General features: G+C 42.7%; 1 protein-coding gene across 2 annotated transcripts in view; it reads left to right on the top strand.

The window, feature by feature from the left end:
* The window catches only part of EVA1A (eva-1 homolog A, regulator of programmed cell death), a 211796-nt gene that overhangs the window by 86399 nt on the left and 104412 nt on the right, over positions 1–20985 (top strand). For both annotated transcript variants that reach the window (XM_005510104.3, XM_021297951.2), the window contains exon 5: positions 16637–16780. In XM_005510104.3, the coding sequence (XP_005510161.1) occupies positions 16637–16780 (144 nt within the window). The remainder of the gene's footprint in view (positions 1–16636; positions 16781–20985) is intronic.

The following is a 20985-nucleotide window of genomic DNA, read 5'->3' as shown; positions in this document are numbered from 1 at the left end:
ACCTGAACCACCACAGCACCAATGTGCACACTCTTAGACCATCCCAAACACCACATGAAAGAGGTTTACGTTAACCAGTTACACATATCTGGTTTTGCTTCTGTATTATTGACAGAAGTCATGGACCATCTGTGGCCAAGTTGAGCCTTGGCCTTGCATTTAAAATTTTACCAAATTTGAAACAAGTGGTGAGAATTCAAAGAGTAAGTTGTTAAGTTACATCATGTTTCAGTTGACTTATGGTACCTTCAAGCAGCCTCTTTACTCTTGGGTTATCATAGCCTCCTATATTCATGTGTTAAAGATCTAGAAATTTAAAAGCATTGCCTATAACTGTCTGTTCTTGAGCCATTGTGCAATGAGTTTTAGTATTTTAGACTGTGGCAGAGAGAACAACTGTCCACAGTGAGAAATCAGCGTTCCTCATCATCCTTCTCTGCAGAGGTGGGAGGGGATTAACTGGTTTCCCAAAGGGGAAAAAGCTTCAGAGGAGGTTGTAAAGGGGAGCTTAAGCTGCTGCTATTGCCTGTGCTGATATCTGTTCGGCTGTATCTGGAGATCTTCAGCTTCACAGCTGCTGATTCAGTGCCCTTAAGGAGTTAAATGCTATTCAGATGGAAGCATGTGAAGTGACTGCTTGGAAATATGATACGCAGATGATGGGTATCAGTAGGAAACCACAGGTGGAATCAGGCCCATCAGGTTCTTTGTGCGGTGTGGTGAATGCCTTAGTTGTGTAGCTGTGAATATCTGAGCACTTGAAGCACAGCTGAGTAGTTCAGGTTGTCCTGCCCTGGCACGGCAAGAACGTCACATTCCCTTAACAGGTTATTTCCCATCTCCTGAGGTGACATATGTCTTTGGGTGTACTCATGTTAGCCCTCAGTTGCCAGGGAGCAGAAGCAAAACCAGGTATGTGTAACAGGTTAACTTAGAGCTCTTTCATGTGGTGTTTGGGATGGTCTAAGAGAGTGCACATTGGTGCTGTGGTGGTTCAGCTGTTGCGTAATAACTTGCTGAATCAGCAAAACCTGATGGGTTTCTAGCATATACCTGAGCAACCTCTCCTTGGTCCTTGCTGAGAAAACAAGCAGAAACAGACACATACCAGTGACAAGGTACTAGCACCTGGACCTGCTCCTGAATGTCAGTGTGAAGCAAAACTATGTGAAGCCACAAAGGCTGCACATGAAGAAGAAATTTTTTACAGTGAAGGTGATAGAACACTGGCCCAGATTGCCCGGAGAGACGGTGGATGCCCCATCCCTGGTGACATCTCAGGCCGGGCTGGACGGGGCTCTGAGCAACCTGATCTGGGTGAAGATGTCCCTGCTCATGGCAGGGGTGGCACTGGATGAGCTTTGAAGGTCCCTTCAACCCAAATTATTCTATGATCCTATGAAGGTTTTTCTCTTCTTTGCTGAGATACAAAGCCCTGAGACTTGTACTGTCTGAGAGCAGAGTATGTGGCACTAGAAAATCAGGTGTGAGACAGTGGAGCTGGGAGAGCAAAGCTGTAGCCAGGAGAACAAGCAGTGAGGTGTGACAGCACGTGCTATACCATCTATGGTGCCTGAATGCCCTGTGGTTTTCAAACTGGCCTTGTGATCTCTACAAATTGGGATGCTTGCTGAAGGAAATAAGGTGTCAGAGCCTAAAGTGTAGTATGCAGTCTGCTGCTGGGATAAGACTGGGTCTTTCTCTAGTGTCAACACTTAAAAGAAACTAGTTGCGAGAGCAGGCTCGGGACAAATCAATGTAATACCAAGTTAGTGATGGGAATGCTGAGGTACCTTTACACTGAAATCCATTGCAAAGTTTTAAGCAGGTGACTGGTGCTAAAAATGGCTGAGTTGTGCCACAGGAGCAAATATCTGCCTGTTTGGAATTGCTGGGGTCTCAAGTATCTGTTAAGTCAGTCTGGTGCTGCTGGGATGCTTGTACCCTGGTATGTCCTGCCTGCATAACAGAAAAGGGAAGGTGGGAAGTGTCTCTGGGACAGTGTCCGCCTGCATGCGCTGCAGGGCTGGGATTGAGGGGTGAGGCACTCACCATGGAGCAATGCCTTCTCCAGGTTTTCCTAGGTATTTGTGCACTGTGTACATAGGGTGAAAGACACACAGTATAGCTGTTAATGCTGATGTTCCTCTGTGCACTGAAATCCTCAGAATGGATACAAACATCCTGGCTTGTATCAGGAATAGTGTGGCCAACAGGACTAGAGAAGTGATTATTCCACTGTATTCGGTGCTGGTGAGGCCCCAACTTGAATCCTGTCTTCAGTTTTGGGCCTCTCATCATAAGAAAGCTGTTGAGGTACTAGAGAGAGTGCAGAGGAGGGTAACAAAGCTGATGAGGGGCCTGGAGCACAAGTGTGATGAGGAGCAGCTGAGGGACCTGGGGCTGTTCACCCTGGAGAACAGGAGGCTGAGGGGAGACCTTATCACTGTGCAACTACCTGAAAGGAGGTTGTAGCATGGAGGGGGTTGGTCTCCTCTTCCAAGTAGCAAGTGACAGGAGGAAAGGAAATGGCCTCAAGTTGTACCTGGAGAGGTTTAGATTGGATATTAGGAAGAAACTTGTCCACAGAAAGGGTTGTGAAGCATTGGAACAGGCTGCCCAGGGAAGTGGTTTAGTCACCATCCCTGGAAGCGTTTAAAAGATGTGTAGATGTGGTGCTTAGGGACATGGTTTAGTGGTAGACTTGGCAGTGCTACTTTTTCAGTACAAGTTCAAGCAAGTGGCCTTTCAACTCACCATACTCCACCTCTCAAATCCCACCTATATTTGAGAATGTTTGTCCAGGTCTGCTAGTGTGTTTAGCTACAGCTCGCTGATCCCCTCAGCACGATGCTGCCGATACTACAGGCGGTCTCTGATTATTGTGAGCTTCCATTCATCTCTTTGTGCGAGCTGACCTGATGGGACAGAGCTCTAGCGATGCAGGAATGGGGAGGTGAGTTGTGACTGTGGTTATCAGTCATCTCATCATCCCACAGGAGAAACCAATGCAGGATCCATCTGCAACCCAAATCAGCAAAAAGCGCATTCACATGCTGCTTCCCCATGGCATGCTGCAAGAAATAATAGTCCTGCCTGCATTTACAGTGCTGAAGTGAGGGGGTTGTGCTCCCAGCTGCCACTGGCAATTGTGGGAGTGACACAGTCCCCCAACCTGCTCCAGAAACTGTCCTCCTGCCACAGGCCTGCCTAGCCCGGCAGGCAACACTGTTCCTTCAGGAGCAGGTGAAAACATCATGGCTTATAAATCAAAGCTTTCTCCAGCTAGAGAACATTTCCCTGAACGTTTCCACAGTCCTGCAATACGGGGAGGGCTGCTCCATGACAGCCTTTGATTCCAAACATTCGCAACGAGCTGATCTTACAAATATGACTGTATGAGTCAGAATTCGCAGCAGCATCCAGTTCCCGTAAGGCAGAACCCAGCTATGTTCTGCACATGGAAGATTTGTGCTGTTTGAATTTCATGGGACTGATGATTTGTGTCAAGTCCGAGCCTTGGCAAAGGGCTTTTTTCTGGGAAGTAGGTCCTGGACAAGTCTGTAGTGATTATTTTTATCCAGGCAGCATGAGTTACTTGATGAGTGAAGAACTCGTACTTACCCCAAAGGTGGGGAGGGATATATTTTCTTCCTCTCCTAATGAGAAACAGTTCAGAAAATTTTATTTTATTTTTTTTTCTGTGAACAAAACACACATTTGGGTTGAATTTAGAAATCTGCAGCTTCTAAGATGAGGCTTTTAACGAACTCTTCTAAGATGGGGGGAAGGGGTGGTCTAATGGAGCATTGTATATTGCCCAGAGAGGTGGTGGATGCCCCATCCCTGGAGACATCCCAGGCCAGGCTGGACGGGGCTCTGAGCAACCTGATCTGGTGAAGATGTCCCTGCTCATGGCAGGGGTGGCACTGGATGAGCTTTGAAGGTCCCTTCCAACCCAAACAATTTTATGATTTCTGACTCTGCCATAGGGAACCAATAATTTGTTTCTGCCTTGAAAAAACAAGACCTGTACTCCTATAGGAGTACTGAGGAGATAAAGTCCATTAATGGTGAGTTTCTTGGATTCTGCAGGGATTCTGTATGTTAGGTGCTCTGGTGGGGGGGTCTGAGGTATTGTGACATTCCAGCCCTTGAACATCTGCATAACCCAGCCACCACTGTGCTCCTTTTTTAATATATAAGATCCCCAAGTCAGACTTCACCTACTCTGCCATGCCCAATACATGCTTTCTCTCTGTCTAGCATCTATGCGGATGTGCTTAGCATCTGCGAAGGGAAAGTTATTGTGAAGAACTCCATCCTATCCCTGTCATGTTAAAAAGAAAATCTACCAGGATCCTCTTTCAACTGAAAACATGCTGAAACTTGTGTCTCTGACACAAACAGCTGGACCCCTCCTTGAATGCCTTGGGAACTCTGAAAAGCTCCTAAAGGAATTTGACCTTATTTGTAACTCTCTTAATAAAGCCTCCGCTTTGCTGCCAGCATGTGCAGGGAGAACACACAGAGCATGGGGAGGTCTCTGGGGAAAGGGTTATTTGCAAGGAACAAACCATTAATATCCCTCAGCCCAGCGAGCCCTTTGCCCTGTTATTTTGTTGTTTACAGCTGCCTGTGCCTGCATCTCCGAGTGTCTTGTTTATACCAAGAGAAGCCAGTTTAAATAAAAAAAAGGCTTTTTCCTACTTATATCCAAGGGCAAGGTAATGATCTAATTAGAAGACCGAGGAGGAAGAACTTGTATGTAAAATAATTACCCCTTCTGTCATTTGGTGGGGCAATTTACTTGATCATATTCAGGGCACCTGACCTGCTCACATATACGTTTTTACGGTAGCTACTCTCTTGCACCACAGACAGTGTTATGGACATGTTCTGCTGACTTCTAACATCAGGGTCCAGGTCTCCTTCTCAAGGACCCTGTCTTTCTCCATCATGTACACAAAGAACCCACAACAATTTAGCTCCTTGTCCTGGGTAGAAGGAATCTGGGCTTGGCTTTGGAGTCAACGCAAGTTCCTGGGAACTCAGGCTCCAAAGCCCAGCTTTGGGTCATGGTGTGTGGGTTAAGCTGAGCAGTCTGCTGAGAAGTGGAATGTCCTTGTCACTTAACAGACAAGTTCTCTCCTGTGCCTCTGTAGGGGGAAAATGGATGTGTTTACAAAGCCCTGAGGAAACTCAGATGGTCAGTGGCAGTCTCTAACTCACTGGATCTGATAACAAAAGAGCAGAGGAGTGAGTTCAGCAAAGGAGCCTGTGCTTTAGGTGCTCATTCTCTGATGTTTTTCATTCTAATGCAGTGACAGAAGGTGATCCAACCCATTTTGTTTTCATTTCCTCCTCTTAATGCAGATGTATATATGACTAGAACCAGAGCCTTCTCAGTGCCTCATATAAATATTTATTACACCACATAAATAATGGACCCTTCTGGTTTGTTTATCTCTGATCAGATCTAGCATGTGAATAAGAATGAAATACATGCGGTAAAATAAAAACAAACAAAATCCGTTTTATTCCATGGTATATGTTTCTGTTCCTGCCAACACAAGAGCTGGTTTTAAGTGACTGCTGCCCCTCCAGCCGTGCATTTCTGGCTCTCTTCCGCTTCACCATTCGTGACCATTTTCCATCCTGTGTATCCATCAGTACAACTTTGTGGCTCTAATCTTGGTCTTAAGTGAAATATTTAAAAATAAAAGGCCTCCAAACGGTGAAGCTGGAGTGATGAGGGGTAGTAACTGCTGAGGGAGGCCGTGGGGGACCAGGGTTGGAGGAGGAGAAAGATATCTATTAAAATCTGTGCTGATCAGATAATGCCATGTAGCACACCCATCTGTTTCTTGTGGATGAAATGCTCTTGTGCTAAATTGTGATTTCACCACATGGTAGACGATGGCCTTTAAAATGTCTGCAAGGCTGGGTTTGGGGGATGAGCAGCACATGAGGGAGGGAGCTAGACTGGGTCTGTCCTCTCTAATGTGCACACCAGTCTTCCAGAATGCCCCTGCCCATAGGTGTGACTCTATGTACATTTGATTTACATTCAGTGCAGAAAGTACTTTATTGTATAGCTCATGATTAAGAACATGTTTTTAGTGGTCAGTCTGTTTGCATGCAATAAAACCCACAAGTATCCAAGTTCGAAGGCCAAATAAATATCAGTTGCTGTTTAATTCACATATAATACCTTATTAAATTTAAATTGAAATGGAATTCCCATTTAGAACGCTAAGTTAAAGTGAGACAAAGCCTGCTTTCAGAAAGTTGTTTTTCAATTTCAGATACTTTGCATGTTTCACTTTTTGTCTCAAAACACCAGGAGGTCATTAAAATCACTTTACAGCTGTTTCTAGAAAACTCAAACTATTGTTGGATTCCATGAAGTCATAAAAAATGATTTATAGGAAGTTGTTTTTATATGCACACAATGGCTGTTTTTTTAAAAAAAATTTAAAAATCCATTCCATTTTGCTTCTGGGCGAGATCTTTCTCAAAGCCAATGTTCGACTTGGTTTTAAAAAAGCTGTTTACAGGGGAGTATGACCCCATGCAGTGGTTTTAAATAAAAATTCTGAAAGTAGTAAATTAAATAGTACTAACAGGTTCTGTGGTGATATTGGTATGATATTTGAGGAAGTGGGTATTTGTATCAGTAGTGTCAGCTTCTTTAGTTGCTGATCTTGTCAAAGATGCTTATTGCCCAGCTATCGGTTAAAAGCAAATCCAGAACATAATTGTGATAAAAGGGCAGAATTTAAGAGGTTTAAATCTATTGCATCTCAACTCCATTGAGTTACTCTGAATGGAAACCAGTGTAACTTGTTCAGCACTGATAAAGTTCCTTTTAAAATCATTCAGATGTCACTCAAGAATATTACTAAATTACCACAATGGTGAATGCTGAGCCTGAGAAACAAAGGCAATGTGAAACCTGGGAGGTTGCAAGCATGCCGTGCTGTATTTCAGGAACCACGGGCAAGATGTGACTTGCAGATTGTGTCAGCTGGGTTGTCTCTTAAAATAAGTGGGCCAGTCCCACAGCTTCCAAAATTCAGACCTTGCTTCAGCTGAGGTGTAAGCACTTATTGAACTATACCTGTGTTCAGGAAAATACCCTTGTTGGGCTGTAATGAATAGGAATGACAAACTCATAGACTTCACAGAGGAGCAGATGCACTGGATGCACCATCCATATCTTCTGCTGAGTGAAGCCAGGGCTGTCACCTCCTTTATTTTTATCTTGAATGCCTTATGGCCCACAATCAGCTCTTCTCTGCTGCAAATTAAATAATACAATTTTACTCTCATTGCCAGACCAAAACTGCTTTGTTCTCTGAGACTTCTTGGAGCCAAGTTTGAAGCTGTCCTCAGATTCTCACTTTAGTCCCCAAACCTGCAAAATATTATTAATTTGCTCAACTTTATACACTCTGAGTCAGCCACTGCAAAACTGGAGCCTCATATGTTTCGTATGAGTTCTGGTTCCAGATGCAAAGGTGATAAGATGATTTGAGTTCATGTTAATAAACCAAGTGTTTCTAAATGTAACTATAGCATTTCTAATTAAACCTGCAATTGATCCTTCACTTGCAGTCCCTAATGTGATTAGTTTCTTTTAAGACAATTTTCTTTCTTCTGGCCTAGGGCTGAAGTTTCCAAAATTTTATGAAGTGTGTGTTGAGTAAGTTTTCTCTCTCATTAAAGCATACTTTTTGATGTAAAGCTGGTCTTCTTTGCATATCCTACTATAGTGTTTGGATGTAGATTTCTTTTTGAGCCAGCTGTTTTCAGTGACATTGTGCAAGACATAGATGTTATATCCAGCTACACCAGCATGAAGTTCCACACTGCTATCTGTAATGATGATGATGACAATTTATATCAGAAACCCAGCTCAATATGATACCAAAGTACCTGGCACTGCCAAAGCAAAAACCAAATAGAAAGTCTCTCAAACAGAAAAGCTCACAGAAAAAGAAACAGCATGCTGAGACTGATGCTTTTGTGGGGGATGTAGGCTCTTCTTGGCCTCAGTGTTGACTACGAGATGTTGGAGCATCTTTCTGACTCCGTTCTGCACTGCATCAGGTAGTACTTGTACCACAGCTGGTGAACAGGGATCCAGGAACCCAGAGCTAACAGGTGAGCCAAAACCCCAATGATATTTCTCCACCAGTCCTGACTGCAAACACTTTCCCACAGTTCAGTGGTTTATCAAGCAAAAATTCTTCTGAGCCTGTGCCTACAGCTCAGAAATGTTTTCAGCAATTTCTTCTAACAAATTAAGTTATTTCCCTACTTGAAGTGGGTTTTCTTGTGCTTGGAACAGACCAACTATGCAGGTTTTCTGAAGCCTGTTCTGGCTTCCAAACTAGCAGCCTTTTAATTGTTTGCTCCTGAGCTTTCCTCTTTACACATCTGGTTCTGCATCTTTTCTTGTTCAAGGGTAGTCTTTTGTTTTCATCGGTTGGTCTTCACATTGGTTAGTGTTACAGGCTAAGTATCTGTAGTTTGGTTTTCTCCTTCTTGTCTTCTGCACTCTCTGTGGTTCTAAACCCAACTCACTCCTTGTGTCTTCAGAGGCTTGTGTACCACATCAAGGAAGAAAAATTCAGTGTATTTATGTTACCCCATCTGAAACCATATGACAGTTACCTTTCCAGGCTGCTTGCTGTAGAGAGAAAGTGGATAAAGCCCATCTTTAACCGTCTTCTGCACTATATTTTAAAGAGAACATCAAACATAATGGGCATGGGGTAAGCTGAAAATGCCTGGGATTTGATATACTGTACGTGGGGCAGACTGGCTCATCAATACTCCATGAAGACATCCTTCACAGGCTGCTAAGATGACTAATTTTCACTAATTTAACAGCTGAAGCAGAGACTTAGACACGTCCAACAGCTGTGGCTTTATGAAGGAGCTGATCTTTGTATCAACCGCAGCTAATTAAACATCTTTAAAATGAATAAGCAACTGTCCAAGAGCAGAAGCAAGCACAACTTCCTTCCCTCCTGTTTATGATGGAGATTCTCCTACAGAATGGGACAGTTTTGAGCCACTCCTAGGTAAAACATGGAGGAATTTAGGCAGCTCAACAGCAAGGTTGGAGTTACTTTACTCCTGCTTACATCTTTCTTGCCCTTCCGTCGAAGTTTGCTTTCTCTTTTGGCAGATGAGTAGATAACCACAGGACTGATGCAGACATCTTTCAGCTTTCTTTGCAGGAACTAAATTTCCCTCCTCTGAGTTAACTGACTCCCCCATCTTCCATCCTTCATTCTGTCCTCCCTGCTCATAGCTCTCAGCAAGGAACTTTTCCTGTTTAATTCTTTAGCAAGAAATTAGGCACATGTTTCAGACAAAAATCCTGTCCTCTGTTTGGGAGGCGTTTTCTCCTGGAGCTGTCACTTGTTTGTAAGTGACTTCCCTCAAGACAATATTTATCTTAGCTCATTCCTTTCACTTGCCCCTCAAAAAATCACAAGGAAAGCTAGAGTTCTGCTGATGGTTTTATTTCCAGATGCAGGTCTGCTCCTGATGCATTAACACTGAACCAAAATGTGCCATGGAATTTGTCTCTTGATCAGGCTCCACCAGTCCGATTCCAGTTCCTAATCGCTTGTCTCACCTGCACTGCTGGTAATAGTATTTTAGGCAGTGTTTCTCTTTCCGAATCCTTTAATTACAGCCAATAATTTGGTCCTTTTGGTTCTTCAAGGTCTGATACTTTGTTGGTGGAAAAAGCAGAATGTGTGCTCCCAATTTTTATGCTAAATTCAAAGACTCAGAAAGAGCGCATAATCTGACAACTAGGTGGAGTGTTTCTCTTGTTCTGGACAGTCTTCCTCATCTCTGCAGGAACCTGCCTTTGTAGGCCCCACATGGATGTGGCAGGTGAGAGTGATCACAAGGTTGACAGATGCACAGATGTTCTTGAGCATCTGGCATATGCCCAACCTCACTGTGAGATTAAGCACCTATCTCAAAACTAGGTGGCTAAACCTTCTTGTGGATCCACCTGTGACGACTGCTGCCTTAGGAGAGGCTTCAATCTCCAGCAGAGCATCTAAGAGTTACCGTGATGCAAAAATTAAACTGTTTGGAAACTTTCTTTCAAACCCAGATAGGTTTTGCAATCAAAACCAGCAACGTATGGCTTGGATTTCAGGTTTGGATGCGTCACCCTTATTGGAGAAAAGCAACAGTGAGTAACCAAAGTAACGGATGTGATTAATAGGCATTGGCTCCAATTTCTTTTTTTCACCAGGAAGAGGTAATAAAGAAATAGTCATGCTGGGAAGCAGCCTTAAACTGACTAAAACTCATTCATTGTGGTGAGCTTGATGATATGGACATTACATCACTGAAACTGATTCCAGTTTTAAAGCCAATGCTGTCTGCAAGCTGCTGCTGGTAGAATCCTCCAGCGTGGCTTTGTTGCCATCTGATTTGGGTTTTACCCAGTCAGAGGTTGGACTGATAAAGGCAGTAGATCAGGGAGTAATATCATACTAAATACAGCTGCTAAAATGAATTAGCTGCTGAGGTCTTAGATTAGAAGTTGTGAATTGGAACTGGCCAGCAGTCTTCATTTGTGGAGTCATCCTGTGCAAGGGAATTCACCTTGCAGCAGGAGCAAGGCTGGAGGGACATGCAATTTCTAGAGAGTGGGGCCAGGACTAAAATGGATAAGGCAAGCTGATCCCTCTTTCCTCCAACCCTAAACTTTAGTTTAAAATACCATATTCCAAAAAACACAGCTGATATTTTTAAACGGTTTCACATGTGGAAGTTTCACTGTCACCAGGATTCTTGTTTGCTCTTTGGCAGTGTACTGAAGTAATCCAAGTCTAATGAAAGCCAAAGGGTAACTCTGCCCCAGCCTGTGTAAGTGGGCTCTCTATCATCTGTGAGGTCTTAAGGAGGTTTTTATTGCTCTGCTATGGGATTTGAGCTTTGCGGGCTTTAAAAGGTTCTTGGCAGGGGCCTGGCTCTGCTTAGCAGTACTTACCTCAGACTTCGTGATACGGTGTTGGAATTTGTGAGTGTCCTCCCCATATCTCTGACACATGGGATCACCCATCGGTCACTGATGCCAGGATGGTATTTCATATAACATTTGCAGTTTACACTCAGCAAGCAAACAAGCAGCAAAAGAAAGGAGATGTTGCCCTGAATGCATGTGCTATCTGGTGCAATGAGAGTGCCACATCTTATCTTCCGTTTCTGAAGACCTGAAAAATGAATTTGGCCAGCTGCAGGGAATCATAACCCAGCTCTGTTATTCCACTTTGCTGGGCTTGGCTTCCCTGCACCTTTTTGAGAGGCTAACTGCATGATTTAAGGATAAGAGACCCTCTGTTTTCTTGCCTCTGTGATCTTTGGGAATAGACACCTGGAGGTGAAAACTTCTGACAAGGAATCACCTCCTGAAGAGGTCCCAATATACTTGGAGATATCAATTCAACCCAGCTCCATAAGGACTTGTTTGACTTTGGAAGTTAAATTACCTATGTGCATTTCGTAACAGCCGACAAGAGTGATTTTGGGTGTTTTTATACTCCTGAGACAATGGAGGTAAAAGAAAATACCATGCTGTCACCTGTGGAGCTCTGAATGACGTGGTGGTGACTGTGATTTATGAAGGTGCTACAGCCTTATCTATCACTCAGCCGTGTCTCAGATGTATTATTGACATCTTCAGAGCTAGTTAGTGAGGAAATAAAGATGCTTCAATATGACATCTTGGCATCCAGCTAAATGACCTCCTTATCACAAATCCTTTGAAGTGTATGAGGGAGATGGTCCTATTTAGAAGTTTTGGTTGCTGCTCTTACATGTTTCAGTTCAATGTGTTATGTGGAGGACGAACATGTTGACAGATGAGAAAAACCAAGAGGGGAGACCAAGCTAATTTCCGTATCAGTATAGTCCTCCCTCAAATTACTGCTGGCTGCTTGCCCTGTCATTTATGGGAATGTACAAGGCATTTGTGCTTAGAAATTTTGTGGAAGGAAAAACATGGAGAATTCCCTGTCATGACCAAAAGGAAGTCTTTGAAGTGAATACTTTGTCAAATTTTGTCCATAGAGTCCATTTCTTCTGTTTTATAGGGCTGGAATAATATGACTGCTTCCAAGAGAATGGCTCAGGCCTTACTATGGGTAAAATGTGAATTTAACATGTGGGAGACTGATGGTTGTCAGTAGAGATCAGCTGAATCTTGTAACGTAGGTACCTCAGATGACTTTCTGCCACGTTGGCGTTCACCAGATTTTGGTTTGGAAGTCAGTGACAACAATAAAGGCTTGTCTAGATTGTGGCTGTTTGCTGTAAGAGCCAAGGAAATGGCGTACTACAAAAAACCTCCACAATGCTATGTTGAAGTCAAACTCACAACCACTTAATAAGCAGTCAGAGATCAATATTGCTTAACAACTTCAATAAGGACCCAGATAATGGGATGGATTTTGTAGTTGGTATCAAATTGGACAGGACAGTTACAGCAGGGAGTAGGGACCTGAGGAACCTCAGTGGGATGGAGAAACCTTATGAAACCTTGTGAAGTTCAACACGGGCAAGGGCAAATCTCTGCAGCTGAATAACCATCTGCAACAGCACAGGCTGGAGACCAACTGGCTAGAAAGCAGAAAAAGGACCAGTGGATTCTGGAGGACAAAAACTTGACCATGGGTCAGTGATGCAGTCTTGTGGCAATGGTGGCTAGTGGATACTGGACTAGTAAGAATATTGTAAGCACATCAAGGAGAAGGTTTATTTACTCTATTTGGCATTCCAGTACTTCACTTAACTAGAGTATTGTAATGTACAGTTTTGGGTTCCCCAGATAAAGAGATATGTTGAAAAACTGGAGCAAGTCCAGTGAAGGGCCACCAAGCTGGTCGGAGGACTGGAGCACACAGCATATGGGGAAATGCTGAGGAACATGGGTTTGTTCAGTCTCAAGAAGAGAAAGCTCAGGGTGAGATCTTATTGCAGTTTTCTCCTCTCACCTAATAGGTGGCTCTACAGAAGACTGTTCTTGGAAATGCACAGAAAACAAAACAAAACCCAAAAGCAATGAACACAATTTGCATCATTGGAAATCTGATTAGATACAAGGAAAAAAATCTTCATCTGGAGAGTGGTTTAGTCCTGGAACAGGTGCCCAAGGGGCTTGGGGAATATTTTTCTATGGAGATTTTCAAAACTTGTCTGGGCAAATTCCTGAGCAACCTGATGTAACATCAAAGCTGGCTGTGCTTTGAGCAGGAGATTGCATTGAACAGGCTCCAGATATCACTTCTAACTAAATTATTCTATGGTTTATGTGCTGCAGTCCCAATAGGTGAATTTTTTCCTAGATATATTTTCAAAATTAAGGTTTGCAAAAAGTCCATTTAAAGGAGGGTTTTAAAATCTCATTGCCTTACTTTCTGTGTTAGGGGATTTCATACCCATCTGTACTTGAAGCATATAGAATCTGTTCTTCTTTTCTGCTCATTTTGGCTGATGCAGGTTGAGCTGGAGCAGCAAGGCAATTGGAGAATTGAGGATTTCACTACTGATATTTGTGAATATGGAGGTCTGGTCTGTGCCCAAAGAAGCTGGTTATCTTGGGCTACTTGTGTGCTCGTAAACTAGCAGTATCAGGGCCTGGGCACAGGTACTGGAAACAGACCTTCTGTACTGGTAAATTGCAGCATGGTCCATGGCATCGTTTGTTGCCTTGGCCCAGCTAACACTCCCCTAAGCAGCGCAGAAGATGATTTGAGGTTGGTTATAGGACAAGGACCGGATATTACCACTGTGTTTTGAAGGGTAAGAGTATTTAGTAGTGTGAATGGGGGTTGTTCCAACAGAGTCGGTCTCAGGACCAGGTGACAGGCCAGGGTAAGTTTTGGTTTACCAGTGAACATGTATGGAATGTAGACTGGACCTGGGCACTGTTCAAATACGAGTAGAGGTTGCAGTGTTAGGACCTGCTCTGGCAGATGGAGCTACATAAAAGAGGCTCTTATAACTTATCTGCATTGGTAGTGGGGCTGGTGAAAGGGCTGGAGCAGGGTCCACAACCTCCTGTAGGCAGTATGGGATGTTGTTTTCTGTGGGTAGCATGGGCAAGACTGTCTTCTCCTGGGGAAAAAAAAAATGCAGCTACTACTTGATAAAGGAAGCATCGGGATAGTGCTCACCTTCTGTGTACACATCAGCTACTCTACTGAGTAGAGTGAGGAAGAGCCTGCTGCCTGGCCCTGTGGCTGGCTGACCTCATGTCCGTGCAACTAAACCTGCTACCAGATACTCCTGCTCCTCTGCTTTCCATCCAAAATAGCTGTGGGGCCTTCTGCAAATTGATGTTTAGGACTAGCCATGTTATATCTCAGACTATATTACCTGTTTGGGGTAATGCTAGGTGACAAAATAATTCTGAGGAACAGGGTAGCAATTAAATAAAGGGGAAAATGGTGTGTCCAGATTTGAACATTATTTGGTTTCCTAGTGCAGGTGATGCTGCGAAAGTCACTATGGATGGAGACTGTAGCCTGCTCAGAACTGCATGCGAGGAAAGGGCCATTAATACTAAGACATGCCTGGTGATGGCCAGAAAAATGGGCAGTGTTAATGTGAGGGTATATGACTGAAGAAACTCCTAGAAGCATTCTGAATGTGCTGAATCTACAGATCTGGCACCTGAAGAGTCATTCCAGTTTGTTAAGGTGGAGGACAGAGCTTGTAGTTTGTTACTGCTCAGTCCTGCAAGAGGAACATCCCAAATGCTGACCATCTCTGGTGAAGATGTTTGCAAAAGACTCGTCCTGCGTCTCACAAGACCAGTAATGAATGATTCCCCACCATCCCATGGAGGTACCGTGCTCCTGTGCTGGGGGTGAAGACCCTGTGCAGACAGCCATGGGATGCTGTCTGTTTTGTGTGAGAACAATAACAAATAAAAAGAATAGGTGCTCTCCATGAATTACTGGGCAGCGCTTGGATTTGATGAGCTTCTCTAACTGGACATTAGCCAAAAAGACAATAAAGCAGCATTGCTGCATGCCAGATGTTTCCAGTGGAACCACTGGCACTCATTGGATCAAAAATTCCCTAAGGAAGTTTGGGTGGTTCAGTATGAAAATGCTCACATGGGGCCCTGTTCTTTTGTCATTTGCAGCATATGAAATAAAATCCTGCCTTTGATTTGAGAAAAAAGACACATTGCCCCCTAGGCTTAGTTTTCTGTGGCTTTCCCGTGTTTCTCATGGTTTCTGCTGTTGTGCTGGTTCTATAAATAGCTTTCAATATGTTTTGGGGTTCATTTTCCCTTTCTCTGCCTCCTGATTAGTGACCAACAGGGGTTTGTGTTCCTTTCTCTGTAGCTTTTCTGTTGCTTTTAACTACAGATTAATGTTGAAAAAATGTCTTCTACAGCTTCCCCTTGTGCTTGGCCCTGGCTGGACAGTGAAAATGAACTATCAGTCTAGCACCTTAAAGTTTCAGAGCTTGTCTGTACAGATAATTTTCACCTTAGCTGAAAAAACAGGTACAAATCCTCTGATAGAAAATAATACTTGGGAAAATATTTACTTTTGGAGCTTTCCCTACTCTGAATTCCTGATATGACAAACATTTTTACTTATATGGAATAAACACAATTAACAGAGTATTTCTACTTAGATGGTAACATTATAATTATTCGACCTTGTAGTTGCCCTCAGCAGACTTCTTAGAAATACAACATCTTCTAAGAGCAGATGGGGACACTGATCACCTCTGCAAAAAAGGGTCAGAGATGGTGACTTGGGACAACTCTCTTGGACATAACAAAAGCTAAAAAGCCTACCCAAACTTTCCTTATCCCTTCCCCTCAAAATGAAACAAGCAAAACCTTGAAAAAATCAACACAACTAAATCAAATCAGTTTTACCCTTCCCTGAAAAACATCACAATGTTCATCTCCCTTACATTGGTGAGGTGAGAATTTCCTAATAATTTCGCACGTTACTGAGATCATCATCATCACCAGACAGCTAAATAAATCTACATTAATTCCATATGAATATTATAGCTCTAGTATTAATATATTTTATGTTATAATGATGGTCTCTTATTTATGGGGAAGCTTGTAGTGTTTCTCGATAAATATGCTGGAGTGAGACTCCAAAGATCTGAGTCTTTTTCCATGCTCTGCACTGATTTGCTGTTGTTAGTCTTTTTACTTTTCTATTACTCTGTTTCTTCACCTATTAAAGTGAATATACTGATACCTGCCTTAGAGTCCTTTAAAGATGTTTAAAGAATAAGTGGCAGGTGAGAATAAGTTATTTTTATTAAAGCAAGCCACCTTTTCAGTCTTTTTCTTTCTGGAGATGTATGGGCATTTCCAATCCTTCACTGTTCTTTTTGGTAATTTCCTTTTATCAATCTACAATTTATTAGAGGTGTTTGACAATCAGATATACCTTCCCATATAAACACAAAGATTTTTAAGTACTCATGGAAAGCTCATATGTATGTGCTCTCACAGTCTGCATGTGATAAATATTTTATGCAATTTCTGATGTAAATGGACAAATATTCACAAGTATGTATCCTTTTTCCCTTTCAGAATGTCAGTCGGCTACTGCTCTCCAACTCATGATCAAGCGCTGTCATGGGAAAAGAAGCTGCAGTATATATGCCAGCACCTATGAATTTGGAGATCCTTGTTACCCAGGCATCCGAAAGCATCTTAATGTCATCTACACCTGTGGTGAGACATGAAATTCTCTTAATTTAACTCTCACTGGGGTTTGTGCTTGATGCACAGTGGTGTGTGAAGAACGACAAGACATATTGTACATAAAAAGTTGTGGAAGTTCCAGTTGGATCATGATGATTCTTATTTGGTCAACAAGGGAAAGCTCTGTGGATCACCTGAGTGGTTGAATTCTCTTTTTCTACTCATTGGCTTGACAGAAAAAGCAGAAAACCTGGAGATGGTAGTTTGTTAACCCATTCAACACTTCCTCTGCAAGGCAGGAAAATCTTGCAGTGAAGTCAATCCACTCAGTGGATGTTTGCACCCTGAATATTACCATCCTGCCATTTCATCTGACTGCCGCAAAGCTGTGGTTATCAGTAGCATCTTTATTACTTTGTTTTGTATATAATTTTCTACAGTAGAATAAGACAATCACCAATCCATACTCATCCATTAGTAGAAAATCTCCTATAATCTTAGGGTGAATGCTGCAACATGTTCCTAACAAAATACCATTATTTGAAAAAAACCAAACAGTTGGAGCTCTCACCTGGGATCTTAAGTCATAATGTTGAGCAGACGTTGTTACTCCTACTTGACTAGTCATCATTTTATTTTGCAACAGGGAAAAAAATGTTCCTTTCTGAGCTCTGTGGTACAAAAAACACATCATGTCTGTCTTCTCTCAGTGATGACATTTTGGTCATTTGTAGCTGATTTATTTTATAATATTTACTTGAGGGTTTTGCTTATACAGTTGTTGCTAGGATCAGCTCAGCCTCTCTCCATTCCTTTGTACATCCACCTGGAAGAGGAAATTCTGGTGCTATTTTGAATCTGCTGAGTAGATGGCTGAGCATGTAGTAGAGGAGGTTCTGGTTGTGTCCTTGGCCAACAACAGGTCTGTGGGTCCATCTCCATGTGTAACTGCAGCATGCCGAACCTGATAGATGATGTTTGAGATGGGGTCACTATGGTGTTTCATATAGTTGCTGTAGCATGGCTGATGTATGGCACCTGGGAGAGTAGAGAGAGACATGCAGGAACATCAGGCTCTGAACGCCTGCCTGGCTATTGTTTTATTTGTCAAATAGGGCAGGAAGGCTGATTTTTATTTTATAGTTTTTTCTCTTGGTTTCTTTGTTTCTGTTTGAAATGATGTAGCAAGGAGGAGCAAGGCTCTCCATGCAAACATGTGAGAATTTGCTAACCAGGAAGGTGATGTTGTTATATCCCTTTTCTTGTAAAGAGACTGGAGACAGTCTTATTCGTGTAGGAATTTGGTGGAAACCAAAGCAATGAAGTGAAGCAGGAGCTTCATAACTCAAAAATCCAGAGGCAAACCAAACAGAGCCCAGTGATGTGTTTCCAAGAGGATATCTTCTTCAGCCTTATTCTGGCATTGTGGTCCTGGTCCCAACTACAAAAGGCATTAATGATCTCTTAATCTGACCTTAACTTGCCTAGTCATAGCCTAACTGCACCAGGAAATGAGTCACGATTGAGAGCAGAAGTTGGCATGTTTTGCTTTTTAGTGAGTGAAATCTGCCTCATCCTTTGAAGGTAGCTGTGGCTCCTTTTCAAAATCATGATCTCAGACATGTCTCTGAGCTGGATTTTGTGATCATCAGACACATATTTCTCCCCTCAAACAGCAAAATCCTTCAAAATGTGAAAACCAAATAAACAAGGCATCAAGTTCCAGTCCCGTGTGCTTGTGCTGGACAGAAGTAAATGCTGGCATTCTTGTAAAATACATGATAAAACCAAGCAATTTGAGGTTCTTATGGTTTAGAGAACAATTGCAGTGCAGAAAACCACGTGTTGGATATATATATATATATATATATATATATATATTTTATTTTTTTTTTGCCTCCAGGTTCCATAGAGCTGCATGCATTATTGCTGCTGGTATGGTTTTCTGCTACTTTCACAAAACCTATGGGAGTGAAAGGGGATGGGCTTTGACTGACAAACGTGACTGCACTTTCCTGTGACCTATGTCTAGATACACGTCCCTGTTCCACACCTCTTGCAGTTGGAAACGCTCGATCCCTGGAGCACAGGTTGTGTTTATGCTGCTGTTCACTGGAGAGCAGTGAAATGCACAGGGTGACCAGGGAAACATGGTGTGTGTGCAAAATGGGTTTCTCTGAGCATCGCTTCAGCCTTTCTTGTTGCTGCTTCAAACAGTTGACTTCAAGACTCTCTGAGATCAAGCAGCTCAGTCTGTCTGCTCTCCTCTGTCACTCCCCGGCTGCCAAGCTGTGGCAGGCATGTCCTGCCATGGTTGAGCAGTTTGGACCGTGTCAGTGGTCTTGCCTGTGACAAAAACTGCAATGTGTCCTTGGCCAGTGCTACTGACCCACTGCGCTGCTTCAGAAGAGGTGGCGAGAGCAATCATACTGATGAACGTGGCAGCTTGGGTAGGAGGACCTTCATGCAGATGTGTCCCATGTGAGAAACATCAGTAATTATGGGGACAGGGCAGCTGTACTCTGCTCTTGGTGCTAAAGCATGGGGAGGGCTGGAAAGAGAAACATATGTCTTCTTCCTATAGCAATTAATGAAAAAAATAATCTGTTGAAGAAGTAATTTATGAGGTGATAAAAGGTAATATTAGTTGAAAACTCCTGTGTTGCTAGCAGAAATTGTGGCCCTTTTGCTGAGATAGACTTTGTGACAGGCATTAATGCTGGCATTGGCTGTGTAGACAAATGACTGGTGAGGAGCTAGTGAGGTGACTTATCTCCCAGCCCTGGCAGGAGAACATCTGCAAACGTCTCTCAAGTCAGCACGTACAGACTGTTCTTTAGCTTAACAGTGGGAGCTGAACCCTATCCCAGATCTCCAAGAGGTAAATGGATGAGGCAACAGCTTTTCTTTCTTTAAGCTATGTCCAAATTTCCTGGATGTTCCTTCCTCCAGCCTCCATGTTTTATTTGACATGAGAATTCCTGCCAGACGTGCAGAATTTTGTTGATGAATCTGGCTTGTAGTAAAGGTGTCATCTAACCTTTTGCCTGGCTGTATTTTTTTTTTTGATAATTTGTTGTAATTTCTCCAGCCAGTGGGAACGTCTCAAGTCAGCGGTTCTCCGTATCACATTATATCCCTTTGCATCTAGTGTTAAATGCCTCTTGGCATCACTTAGCTGAGAGAGAAATGCTGCAAGTTAGCATGTATATACAAGACGATTGAAAGAAGCAAGTAAACGGCAGCCTAATGTGATAGTGATCTCTTGTGTGCATTAGGGTCCCATTAGTCGAGCCAAGGTAACAGGTGAAAAATCCTCCAGCATAAAACCATTCCAAACCTGAACCTTGTCAGGGGCTGAAATGCTAAATTTCGGCACAAAGCCACATTGAGCTAATGGGATGGTGCAGAAGATGGCATTTTCCAATATGTGGGTCCCATTACTGCATTAATAAATACATTATTTATTATTTTAAAAGGAAAAGGCAAGTTGATTCTGGGGAAGCAAATAAGGCATGGTGAGGTTGCTTTCTGAGTGTGGCAGATGTAACTAGAGGGAGATATAAAAATTTTAGCTCTGCCTTTTCTTTAAAATACCCTGGAACTCTTAGAGGATAACAACAAATAAGAGAGAAAAATAGTGCAATAAAGACTTAATAGAAGTCTTTCTCTTTTTCTCTTCTGACACCCCCCATCTCCCGGTCTGTCTTTCTTTGTCTTTCATTGTAATTGTAATATCTGCAGGTAGCTTGCTAGTGGCTTTTTACCTGCTGATGAAAGTTACTGCGCTCTTGACTTTTTTTCCTTTTTCTTAATTGTCCACTTACTACGCTCAAAGACTCCCTTTAATTCTCTAGATTTCTTTCTTCTCTAGTATGCTAGACTTGTTTTTTCAGCCTCTGCTGAAGTCTTAACTCAGCAATGTATTAACACCCGTTGATTTTTTTCACATGCATAATGCCACTTGGACTCAGGGAAGTGTTTAAGTGTGTACTTTATTTTAAGACCCATGCATAAATACCATGAAAGTTAAATATTTTCTCAAATGCTTCTTTGAGTGGGGATGAGGGTCTTGTCTGTGTGTAAAGAGAAACCTTATTCTTAGCAATGAAAATCGAGGGAACAATCTGGAGTTCCTACTGTCCTTATGGCCAGACCTGCCTCCCTGTGCAGTCAATGGAGGCTGTAAAAGTAAATCCTCTGCTAAGTACCTGCTATTCTTTAGATACAGACAT

This window comes from Columba livia, chromosome 3 (assembly GCF_036013475.1).
Source record: "Columba livia isolate bColLiv1 breed racing homer chromosome 3, bColLiv1.pat.W.v2, whole genome shotgun sequence".
Lineage (NCBI taxonomy): Eukaryota > Metazoa > Chordata > Aves > Columbiformes > Columbidae > Columba > Columba livia.
The sequence above is the reverse complement of the archived record's forward strand: the minus strand, read 5'-3'. Positions and strand labels throughout refer to the sequence as shown.